Source organism: Frankliniella occidentalis, unplaced genomic scaffold, assembly GCF_000697945.3.
Source record: "Frankliniella occidentalis isolate FOCC.00 unplaced genomic scaffold, Focc_3.1 Scaffold214, whole genome shotgun sequence".
Classification (NCBI taxonomy): Eukaryota; Metazoa; Arthropoda; class Insecta; order Thysanoptera; family Thripidae; genus Frankliniella; species Frankliniella occidentalis.
The window spans coordinates 342,338-354,988 of NW_026267340.1; the positions used below are offsets into that span (position 1 = coordinate 342,338).

Below are 12,651 nucleotides of genomic sequence, written 5' to 3' on the forward strand. Positions count from 1 at the left end.
TCTCAATAGGGTGTTCCAGGCAATCTAAAACGGAAGTTAAAAAGAACAAACTCACTGATTTATCTATTTCCGTCCGCCCAGTATGAGAAACTACAATGGCAGTTTGGTCCGATGCTAACCTCTCAAATATGGAGGGGAGCTCGAAACTGAACAGACAGTTTCTCATACCTGAAAGGCCTCGGAGGCACCTGATAGCTCGACCAATCAGAGCCATAACGGAAACAGAAAGGTCAGTGAGTTTGTTCTTTTCCTACATCCGTTTTAGATTGCCTGGAACACCCTATTCTTTCTCGAGTTATCGTGCGGACAGACAAACAAACAGAAACAGAATGAAACTTTTCCCGTCAGTGGAGTAATGGGCTTCGCTAATCGCTCAGCCAATAACAGGCAATCACGATTACGAACAGAGATAGGCACGAAGAAAGGAGAGAGAAAGAGATAAATCCTTTTCGCAAGAAATTTAAACTGTGCATGAAACATTAGATTAGATCATAGGATATCATTGTAGTATCAGCTGAGGTCACTGATTGTAGGGGTGACGGCAGTCAAACTGCAGTTTGAAAGCCGCCCGTCCCAAATCTTCATAGTTTATCTATACATTTTGTGCAGTTTACCTACAGAAATGTGCACTTTAACAACACATTTCTGCAGATGAATTGCAAGTGATCTGCAAGTGTGAAATTACACTTAAACTATAAGTATTCCGCAGTCAGCCAGTGTAACTACAGGTACTCATCAACTTTGGTTGAACCACATTACACCTAGAAACATAATGGAGTTGACGACACTCAGTCATGGTTGCTTTCACAAGTGCATCACTAACTCGTGATCTTTTCGCCCAGGTTGACTTTCCCTTATATATTTATTTCTTTACTAGAGCATGTGAGCAAGAATAGTCAATCTCGGAGATCACCCTCTAATGTGTCGTACACGCCACTCAAGTGGAAAGCCGTTACCTAGACTTGATTAAGTTTCCCACATCCAGCGGATGGGAGAAAAATACAAGGTCAATTTTTCTATTGCTTGTTACGCTGTAACTAATATTTACTAATTTGTAACGCCAGTCGGTGTTAAGATATCTCCCTCTGTGTGACACACTGCCAAAAAATATGCCAGGAAAAAAGACAGCGCATCGACCTCTAATTATTTTCTCGCAATATCCGTTAATAGAAAAAAAGTATCGCCGGAGTATTTCGTGAATGACCCATTAGAGACTGGACTGTCCTGAAGTACCCAAGTACCCCCTCCCCTCGTTCGAGTAGTTGCTTGTAATATTCAAGTAATGCGTATGCTCAATGACTTCAAGCCTGGCACACTTTCTTCACACCTGCACGTCCACTTTCACACCTGACGAGTGTCACCGCCACAAAATATGGATCATGCTTACTGTCCGATCGTTCTTAGTGCGGAAGGTATGAACCAAGACTGAGGTAGTTTATTTGCGGGAAGCATACTTAGTATTTTATTGTCTTCAATCCATCCACTTTCGTCGATTACAATCAAGTGCGTGAAACAATAATTTAACCGAACCCATGGACGAGGCAATTTAATAAAACTCGTTCATATAGTTTCCGGATGATTTCGACCTCTTTTCTCTCTCTGCTTAAATTCCAAGGTACATCTTGTTAAGGATGACGTTAAGCTTCGAGAGCGGTCTCGCCAGTGTCGTCGCTCTTACGGCAATGGGGCAAAGCAATCTGCAGAGACTTCGTTAAATGATTTCCAGAGCCTCTTAACCTGTGCATAACGAATTCCTCGGTACATTGCTTTCTGGGCCTGAGTGTGGCAAGCATCGAGAGCAGCCTCGCTTGTCGCGTTTGCGTCGCAGGCCTGACGGTCAGCGTTGACGGAGTTGATGGTCTTCAGAACGTCGTCAAGCGTTGTCCTTGTATTTTGGATGAGGCTCTGTTAAGTAAGATGCGGGAGTTAGCAATTACATGCCGGTAAGAGCAGCTGGAGTCATACGTCCGAAGTCACTCTCTACCTACCAGTGTCAATGCGCTCGTGCAACTCGCCCAATCGGGAATCCACAAGTCAGGGAGCTGTGCGCCGGTGCAGTCATCACTGATTTTGTCCAATGTCTTCTTGACCTCTTGGATCTCTTGCGCCTTTTGGTTCATTTTGCTGTACAACGCCTCAAATGCGGCCCTCTTGCACTCAGCTTCGGCTTTGGTGTCGCTCTGGTACTTATTGAAGCACTTGACAGTGGCCTCGTCCGATGTATGGTAGTGGGAGCGCGCGATGGTATCAACCACAGAGTAGGCGTCATTAACAACGCGCTGTAAAGTAAGATTACGTAAATCATGCCGAAAAGCGCAATTGTAGTCATCCGTCCAAAGTCATTGGTTACTTGCCGCTGGCAATTTCTTGAGGCACTGATCCCATTTGCGGTCGGAGGTTGACTTCGGGGCCGCAGACACAAGAGCCTAGAATACAAGCCACTTTATATATAATTTCACTTTTCTGAGCTTTTATCACTGAAACGTTACAGGTCAGACCTGACGCCGTTTAAGCTAAAGAGGATAGCTTTAGCCCCAAGTCTAAGAGTCAAGGCTACTGTGGCATGCCAAAAAACAGCATGTCACGGAAGTCATTCAGTAAAATGGCATAGCACAGAAAACGTGCTGAAAAAACAAGCAGGACTGCCCTTCCAGCAAACGTCGTTGCCAGCTCCGCTCAGCTACGCTGGCTTCCCCGGTCGGCCAGGGGCTTTGCCTGCCCGGCCTTCCTTCGGCCCGACAGATAAGTCACTGTTTGCGTTTTGACCAAATTTGCCTCATCTGCGGGCCTTTAGCCTGCCAATCATGAGCTGATCGACTAGTGGAGCCCAATACTCCAGTGACCCAAGAGTTTCTCGTCTGTTTGTCTGTCTGTTATCACGATAATTTGAGAACGGATTGAGATAGGGACTTATATTTTCAGGGGCTCTTTATATCACTAAAAGCCAGAACTATCTAGATTGTGAGCAGTCTAACTCTAAACTTAAAATTTTGGAAACGTAATGAACAACAGGTCCTAAAAAGTGTCTTTTTCACTTGGCGATAGTGGGTGCTACGGGGTCGAACGGGTCACGGTTGATCGGAAAAATGAGCTCCACACTTTTTATTTTATAACTTTTTTGGGGCATGACGCCTGTTGGTGGCTGTATCTTAGGCACGATGTAGTATGCCCCCCGGTGTTGGCATTGCGGCGCCAAAAGTGGCACCAGTTGCGCTGCGATCGGCTGTGGGTCAGCCAGCCACTCTCCGGTTTCCCTAGCTCCTGGGTCAACATAGGATAATCCCATCGTCGGTTACCGGCGACTGGCTGGAGGTGTTTGGGAAAGGGGGGGGGGGGGGGGCGACCGACAAGCGATTGCAGCGCTGCAGTGGCGTCCGCGTGAACTGGCTGGGACAGAGGCAGTGCCACCACGGGGAGGAAGGGAGGGGGGGCGTCGGCGTCAGTACATCGTGTTCGTAGCAGTGGACTCTTTCCTCGTTTATTCCTAACAAATGTGTTTAAAGCGCTTAAACGGTTTCAGATACGGTCGAATAAATGAAATTTTCGGTCTACGGGCTTCACTTTGAACGGTTTTCCAAGAAGCAAAATGACAAAATATGAAAATTTGAAAATTTACTACCTTTACCTTATTTGTTCTTTCCCCCGTTTCGACATCTTTATATGGTTTGGCAGGATTTGCACTACGGTCCCACTGTTCATGAGTGACTCCTACGGTATCCTCTTAATCATAAGTCTCTAGCTCAACTCCTTCTTGGGGAACAGACATACAGACACATACACTCGCACACACCAGGCCGATTTCTCTCACTAGGGAGATGTACGCCCGACCACGTCTCGCGTAACACGCTTCGCGATGTTCCGCTCCGACGCGCTTGCGTACGTCTACCTAGGCCTGCGGCGCTAGCGAGTCTGCATATCTTGTCATGCAGAGCAACAGTAAAATGCAATCTATTTCGTTTTTTGAGATTTTCTGTGCAACCGTTGCCTTTTGCAGTAGAGTATTCCGGCGGCAGGATTAGACAAGACTCATGGGAAGCCTACTGCGCATGAGCAGGCTTTGGTGGGGGATGGCTGGGTCGGGGTTGGAGGCGGCACCGGGCCAGCCGAGCAGCCCCCCACCATAGCGCGCTCATGCGCACTGCGCAGTAGGCTTTTGTTCTTCCATGGGTCTTCTCTAATCCTGCCACCGGAATACTCTATAAAACATTCAGTTGAAGCTGAAATGCAGAAGACTGCAGAGAACATAAGAAAATTGAAGTCACCATGTTAAAACACAGCGAATTCCGTCTTTTTTTCGTTTCCGCATTTTTCTGTCTTTCAGCCTTCCCGGAATGCTTAATTAAGTTAACGCTTCTGAAATTGTTGGGAGAGAAACAGGGCGTTGCGCCCAGGCCGTGCTCCGCGGGGCTCAACTGACAAAGTTTCCGGCCGGGGGTTCGCATAGTGAAGAGTGACCCCCTAGCAGCTCCCATTTTTTTCTATAACTTTCAAGTAATTCGTTCACCCAGTCATTGTTCATTCATTCTAACAAGCGGGCTAGAAATGGACCAAATATCTGATCAGGATCAGATTCGAATTCGACCTGTCCTTTGACAATTCAAAGCTACCTCAAAATGCAAGCACTTCAGCTCAATATGGTCCTCCACTATAGCGCGGGGCGGAACTATGAAGGGCACAAACGAAAGGCGAAAGGGCGCCATTGCGGCGGCGCGCTGCTAAGCGGAGAGGGAGAGTGCTCGAGCCGAGCCGAGTCGTCTCCACTCCTCCCGCCCGCTCGACTGTCGCTCGGCTCCGCAGCCGAGCCGGTGCCCGAGAGCAAGGTTCCTAAGCGGCTGGCTAGCGCGCTCCTCTTCCCCGTCTAGCAGCGCGCCGCCGCCCGGGCCTGGTGCCTTTTCGCCTTCCACTTTTGTTATTCGTTCCGCTCCGCGCTCTAGCGGAGGACCCTATTCGTTCTTAAGTTATCGTGCGTACAGAAAAACCAGACAAAAAGTTTTGTGTATGGTAGTAGACTTGGTGGCGGGTCCGCGAACTTCATCTGCATCTCGATCTGCATCAGCCAATGATCTTTTGGCAGGAAACAGTTCAGGAAGCCTTGCTGTTCTTCTTTAGATCCGGTTTAAACTGGGTGAAATACCTTATAAGAGCCGAAGAATTGCCATGAATCCCGAGGCATGCCGTTTTTCGGCATTGCTTCGCATTGCTTTAAGCCTTGTGATCATTTCATTTTTAAGAAACACGCCGCATTCAGTCCTGGCCAGCCTACATCGGCTGAGCAATGCTTACCTGGCTGCAGCACAGGGCCACGAAGGCAACGAGAACCATCTTGCTAACCATGGTGCCTGACTCAAGGAAATGTGAACAGGGAACTAAAGTTTTACTAGTACTTCACACCATTTATAGTGTTCGGAGAAACTCGTTTGCCCGCTACGTACCCAGATAACACTTGTGAAAAGCGATGACATTCAGCTCGTGACACGTGAAGTGCACTTGCCTTCCTTGCCACCTGCTTTCAATCCTGACTCAGCTTTGTTTGCGTTACCACCACACACACAAAGCTAGCACGCAAGTATAGAGGCTGTTGTTACCAAAGTGTTCAACAGAAATCTACAGTCTATGTCCCATATTTCGGACATGAGCACTAATTTCAGACAAAAATGCGTGTTTTGCTTTAGGAGCCCGTAAATCTGATGGTTTTAGACAAAAACTCTTCTGTTAGAAAGGTGCGATAAAAATCGTTGTGCAATTTTACCTGATCACCACGGAGGTGCCGTGAAAGATAAGAGCCTAGTTTTTGTAACCAGAGCAATCAGCAACATCAGAGTCCTCATATCCCTTTGTCTCAGAAATAAATTGTAAAAATACTGAAAAGAAAACAAAGGACACAATAACGTTTGCATGTAGACATGGCGTAATAAGGTTCTTATTCTTGAATTGGCACATCAATTTATTTACTCTCATCGACATCTGATTCATCTTTCTGACTTTCAAGTTCTGCTACTGAAGGACTCTCTTTGCCAATACAGTCTTTTGAAACCTACAACCAAAGTAATAGAGTAATGTTAGAAGTGGACATTTAATTAAAAATATGATTAGTAATTATTAAATACACTTTTAGATTCTTTCAGAAATAGAAACAGTTTTACAAAAATCGCGCAAATCTCTCTAAAAATTTATCCTAACTCTCGCCCTACTCGCTGCAACTCGCCAATTCGGCAACTCGTTGTACACCTACGCATTTTGGACGGTACCCCTTACTATGATTCTTTTCAGTGCCATCTGTGCGGTTTGAGAGTGAATTCACTGTAAAAATAAATTTCGTGATTTTACGAAATTTTCTCGGTTAATTTTCTAGTACGAAAACTTCGTTTTTAACCAATTACGATACATCGTTATTTTACGAATTGCTTCGTAAAATCCAAAGCTCTAACTAAGGGGTGTGAAATTTGCATATATTTTGTCAAATTTTATGACATATGGCCCCAAAATTATTTGCATACGTTACGAAATATATTTGTAACTTTACGAAATATTTCGTAAATTGGCCCTAACGAAATATTTTCGTAAATTATTTTTTACGAAGCATTTCGTAACACTTTTTTTTCGTAAAATCACGAAAACTTTTTACAGTGAACGTTCGCGCGAGCCTCGCCTCCCGGTGCGGGCCGGTGCGTTGGGTCCATGCGGTGACGATGCGGACCCGGACCGTACCCGGACGGGACCGCATGACGTAACAGCTCTGCCTGAGGGGTAATTCGTGAAAGTAGATCCCTTTGGCCTATAGATAATTTCATCCTGTCTCTAAAAATTCTGTCTTGAAAGCCAGTTAAACTGTGAAAAATATTTAAATTTAATTTGCAAATTTACAGGCAAATTTCCGTAATGTGAGTCGGCAAAACACAACTTTAAGTTGCAAAATTACGATCACTTCCTAACGACTTAGAATTATTCAAGGAGCAAAAGTGTCCGCCGTGAAGTTACAACATTATTTTGTTATTCCAAATTACAAGAAATGTCGTAACTTTACGGGGAAATTTTTGCAGTGTGTACGAACAAGGAATTGAGGGAGTACCCTTACCTGATCATCGCCCACAAGCATTACCACCCCATCCTTATCCTTCTTCGACGTTGGTTGTATGTTTCACAAGACTGTATTAGCAAAGAGAGTCCTTCAGTAGGAGAACTTGAAAGTCAGACAGGTGAACCAGATGTCGATGTGAGTAAATAATATTGATGTGTTGTATACTTTTGTTCGAAGTATGCATGTTCTAACCAAATTCAAAAATAAGATCCTTATCACACCATGTCTTCAGGCAAGAGTTATTGTGTCCTTTTTTTTTTCTTTTCAGTATTGTTACACTTTACTTCTGAGACAGAGGGATATGAGGACTCTGATTTTGCTGATTGCCCTGGTTACAAAAACTAGGCTCTTATCTTTCACGGCACCTCCGTGGTGACCAGGTGAAATTGCACAACGATTTTTGTCGCATCTTTTTAACAAATGGGTTTTATTTGACTCAAAGCTCGTGCCGTTCAATAAAGGACTGTTTGAGACAACAGTTCTATGTTATATTTTTACCTTTCATTTGACGCCCCAAAAGTAAAGATTTGTCTTAAACCATCAAATTTACGGGCTCCTAAAGCAAAAGACGCATTTTTGTGTGAAATTAGTGCTCATGTCCGAAATATGGGACATTGACTGTAGATTTCTGTTGAACATTTTGGTAACAAAATCCTCTATACTTGCGTGCTAGTTTTGTGTGTGTGGTGGTAAAGAAGACAAAGCTGAGTCAGGATTGAAAGCAGGTGGCAAGGAAGGCAAGTGCACTTCACGTGTCACGAGCTGAATGTCATCGCTTTTCACAAGTGTTATCTGGGTACGTAGCGGGCAAATGAGTTTCTCCGAACACTATAAATGGTGTGAAGTACTAATAAAACTTTAGTTCCCTGTTCACATTTCCTTGAGTCAGGCACCATGGTTAGCAAGATGGTTCTCGTTGCCTTCGTGGCCCTGTGCTGCAGCCAGGTAAGCATTGCTCAGCCGATGTAGGCTGGCCAAGACTGAATGCGGCGTGTTTCTTAAAAATGAAATGTTCACAAGGCTGGAAGGAATGCCGAAAAACGGCATGACTCGGGGTTCGTGGCAATTCTTCGGCTCTTACAGGGTATTTCACCCAGTTTAAACTGGATCTAAAGAAGAACAGTAATGCTTCCTGAACTGTTTCCTGCCAAAAGAACATTGGCTGATGCAGATGAAGTTTGCGGACCCGCCACCAAGTCTACTACCCTAGAAAAAAAACTTTTTGTCCGGTTTGTCTGTACGTACGATAACTTCAGAACGAATAGGGTACTCCACTAGAGCGCGGAGCGGAACGAAGAACAAAAGTGGAAGGCGGAAAGGCACCCGGCCCGGGCGGCGGCGCGCTGCTGGGCGGGGAAGAGAGCGCGCATGCCAGCCGCTTAGGAACCTTGCTCTCGGGCACCGGCTCGGCTGCGGAGCCGAGCGACAGTCGAGCGGGGCGGGGGGGAGTCGAGACGACTCGGCTCGGCTCGAGCACTCTCCCTCTCCGCTTTGCAGCGCGCCGCCGCTGTGGCGCCCTTTCGCCTTTCGTTTGTGCCCTTCGTTGTTCCGCTCCGCGCTAGTGGAAGACCATATAGACGGTTCCGGTAGTGCCCGTTTGCAGAAGAATTAAGGAAATCACCACCGGAAACAGTTCTTAATTGAAGGTAAAAACCAGTGCAAATGAACCTTGACAGTTACTGGGGAGGTACTTCAGATCAGTTACGTCGATTTACACTGTCAAATGAGAAAATATCAGCGAAATTAAGTACTGGTTCCGGTCCCGATTTCTTTATTTCTTTTCGAAACCCACACAGCCGGAACCATCTATTGAGCTGAAGTGCTTGCATTTTGGGGTAGCTTTGAATTGTCAAAGGACAGGTCGAATTCGAATCTGATCCTGATCGGACATTTGGTCCATTTCCAGCGCGCTTTATACTAAACTAGGTAGATGTATCCAGACCACGTCTCGCGTAACAGGCTTCGCGATATCTCACGAAATACTGTTACGCTGCGACGCGCCTGCCATACATTTGCGGCGCTGACACCCGAGTCTGGCCAAAGTCGTAAGTAGGCATTAGGCCCCAAAAGCCACAAATTTTGTTCCTCGGGGTTTTATTTTAAGGAGTTACCCTACCGGAGACCAACAAATGTCTGAGAAAAAACATAAAAATGTCTTACGGTCATTTTCGTGTAGAAAACTCCCTCTGGTGCCTAAACGGTTGATGATAGAGCCAAATGGCCGAAATTTTCTTCCAAGGGACTCTACTTAGGAAACAGTTAAACATTATTCTAAAAAAGGGTAACCTGCGGTTTTTGATTTTTTTTAAATCCAATTTTCGAGCTACAATGCTCTTCTTAACACTCGATCTGTCTTTTTATGACACAAAACGACCCTGAAAATCTCAGGTCGCTAGCTCAATTCGTTCTCGAGTTATCGTGCGTACAGACACACCAACACACACACACAGACCCGAAACTTTTTGATCATCACCAGGCTTCGCTAATCGCTCATCCAATAAATGAATGACTGAGTGAATGAATTACTTAAAGGTTATAGAAAGAAAAATGGGAGCTGCCAGGGGGTAAGTCTTCACTATACGAACCCCTGGCCGAAAACTTTGTCTGTTTGGCATTTCAGCTTCAACTGATTGTTTTATTGCAAAAGGCAACGCTTGCACAGAAAATTTTAAAAAACGAAGTAGATTGCATTTTACTGTTGCTTTTCATGACAAGACAGGGAAGGTAGGTAAACGCACGCAAGCGCGTCGGAGCGGAACTTCCTCCCCCCTTTCCCAAACACCTCCAGCCAGTCGCCACCATGATCGGCCCCGGGACCATCCGGGACGTCCAGGTAGCCAGGTAACCGACGATGGGATTATTCTACGTTGACCCAGGAGCTAGGAAAACCGGAGAGTGGCTGGATGACCCACAGCCGATCGCAGCGCTACTGGTGCCACTTTTGGCGCCGCAATGCCAACACCGGGGGGCATACTACATCGTGCCTAAGATACAGCTACCAACAGGAGTCATGCCACAAAAAAAAGTTATAAAATAAAAAGTGTGGAGCTCATTTTTCCGATCAACCGTGACCCGTTCGACCCCGTAGCACCCACTATTGCCAAGTGAAACAAGCGAACCCGCCCTTCCGCCAAACGGAGTTGCCAGCTCCGCTGTGCTGCGCCGGCAACTCCGTTCGGCAGGGGCCGGGCCTACTTGGCCTGCCGGCGGCGACGCTCGGGCCTGCGGCCCGACCGTTTCATTTACGCAGTTTTCTAAAGAACGTAATCTAATAATGTAGCCCGTCGTCATTAATGTTTGCCCCTTACAAGGGAAGGTTTTCCGGTGACACGGTCAGATTTCAAAGGCACTTAAGGGAGCAGACCTGTGAAAATCATTTAAAAAATTCACTTTTTTTTATTGCTTCAAAAAATTCTTTGATCTTTTCTCTTTCTAATGCCGTAAAGCGGATGTCGAAATTCGAAAAATTGCGCTCAGGAGAGCCCAAAACGTGCTGCGGGAGGCCGGCTGGCTGGAGCGCCAGGGCTCGCCTGGCCGCTCAGGACAGGATGCACGACGAGGAAGGAGTCCTCTAGAGCCCCGGAATCTTTTAGGACCAGCACAGAAAGTTGCCCCGGCTTTTGGTTCGTCGTTGCACATCGGTACTGAAAACTTTAAACGCGTTTTTCTCCCACTTCTGTTTTGCGTTACCGTGTGCAGCCTCCAGGCCCCAGTTTTTGAGCTACAGCCTAGCCACTTCGCCTGGTTGTAGCCTAGATATGTACCTTTCGTTTGACGAGAGCGATTTTTGATATCTCATTTCTGAAGTACCAAATATTGGGATAAAGTACCCAATTTTTACCCAAATTTTAGGTACCCAAACTTTGGGAATTTTTTTCACACACTTAAAAATAAAAATTTCAAAATCGCTCTCGTCAAACGAAAGCTACATCTGTTAAGAGTAAATGGGCATTTTTGTCGTTGCTGTAGGTCCATCCGTTGTCGCGCAATCCTGCACACGGTAAGGGCTCGTAACCCTCCACTTCGAGACAAAGAAGAGCATGTTCCCGGAAAAGCAAGCAGACGTTGTATACATCAAAACGTAGCTTAATCCTTGCTCTTTCTAAATATCGTTCGTTGAAAGCGCTACGATTCTTCGTTTTCTTGTAGTTCCTATTTTGCCAAACCCTTGCGTTTCACAGGTCTGCCCCCTTAAAAGAGTAGTTGTTTGCACCCCTAGATAAGGTTTGGCACTGGTTTTAGCTGGCCGTAGGGGGTTTGAAGGTCACTTCACGCGATTTTCATCAAAAATTTCCTTAATTTATCCATTTTTGGACATTTTTGAATGCACATATCTCCGGAACCGTTTGAGCCACAGCGCCCAGATTTTGAAGGTAATTATCTTTCAGTTAGAACTTTCCATGAAAAATATTTGAATCAAATGAATAGGGGTCACCAAAAAGGGGGCCAGGATCGCAACCTCCTCTCGGGACCCGTTTTTGCGACCGTAATCGATTTCGTTCAAATTCTCTACAAGTAAAGAACGTGCTAAATTATGATTTCCCTCAAAATCTGGGCGCTTTAGCTCAAACGGTTCTTGAGATACGTGCATGTAATGTTGATAATCAGGCTATAAATTTGGCGAATTTTCAATTAAATTCGGGTAAAACTACCTTCAAACTCTCTATGGGCAGCTAAAACCAGTGCCAAACCTAATCTAGTGGTGCAAACGACAAATCTTTAAAGCGCCTTTGAAATCTGAGTGTATCACCGGAAAACCTTCCCTTGTTAGACATGAGAAAGGAATGTAACGGTTACCCAACGTGACTACAACCCACCCTTCTGCTTAGAAGAACTTTTTTAAGGGGGAGGAGGGGGTCCCACTTGGCAATTATTGGCCTTTCTCTACTACTAAATGTTCACTACAGCAATTTTTAGCTTATTTTCGAAAAAAATTCGAATTTAAGGTTTAGAGCGAGACCGCTCAAAATCTAGATAGTTCTGGCTTTTAGTGATATAAAGAGCCCCTGAAAATATAAGTCCCTAGCTCAATCCGTTCTCAAATTATCGTGATAACAGACAGACAAAGAGACGAGAAACTCTTTGGTCACTGGAGTATTGGGCTCCACTAGTCGATCAGCTCATGATTGGCGGGCTAAAGGCCCACAGAAGAGGCAAATTTGTTCAAAACGCAAACAGTGACTCATCTGTCGAGCCGAAGGAAGGCCGGGCAGGCAAAGCCCTTGGCCGACCGGGGAAGCCAGCGTAGCTGAGCGCAGCTGGCAACAACGTTTGGCGGAAGGGCAGTCCTGCTCGTTTTTTCAGCACGTTTTCTGTGTTATGCCGTTTTTCTGAATGACTTCTGTGCCATGCTGTTTTTTGGCATGCCACAGTAGCCTTGACTCTTAGACTTGAAGCTAAAGCTGTCCTCTCTAGCTTAAACGGCATCAGGTCTGACCTGTAAAGTTTCAGTGATAGAAGCTCAGAAAAGTGGAATTCTATATAAAGTGGCTTGTATTCTAGGCTCTTGTGTCTGCGGCCCCGAAGTCAACCTCCGACCGCAAATGGGATCAGTGCCTAAAGAAATTGCCAGC

General features: G+C 45.7%; 2 protein-coding genes across 2 annotated transcripts in view; one reads left to right on the plus strand and one right to left on the minus strand.

The window, feature by feature from the left end:
* Positions 1-1,434: 1,434 nt before the first annotated feature.
* On the minus strand, positions 1,435-5,365 carry LOC113215609 (uncharacterized). The gene is made up of 4 exons (XM_026435248.2): positions 5,284-5,365; positions 2,355-2,426; positions 1,989-2,279; positions 1,435-1,905 (listed from the first exon to the last, which is right to left on the minus strand). Exons 1-4 carry the CDS (start codon positions 5,332-5,334, stop codon positions 1,675-1,677), a joined length of 645 nt encoding a protein of 214 aa, XP_026291033.2. The 5' UTR covers positions 5,335-5,365; the 3' UTR covers positions 1,435-1,674.
* Positions 5,366-7,923: 2,558 nt separating this feature from the next.
* Positions 7,924-12,651, plus strand: part of LOC113215605 (uncharacterized) — a 37,138-nt gene continuing 32,410 nt past the window's right edge. The window contains exon 1 of the mRNA XM_052272619.1: positions 7,924-8,023. Coding sequence (XP_052128579.1) covers positions 7,973-8,023 — 51 coding nt within the window. The 5' untranslated portion in view covers positions 7,924-7,972. The remainder of the gene's footprint in view (positions 8,024-12,651) is intronic.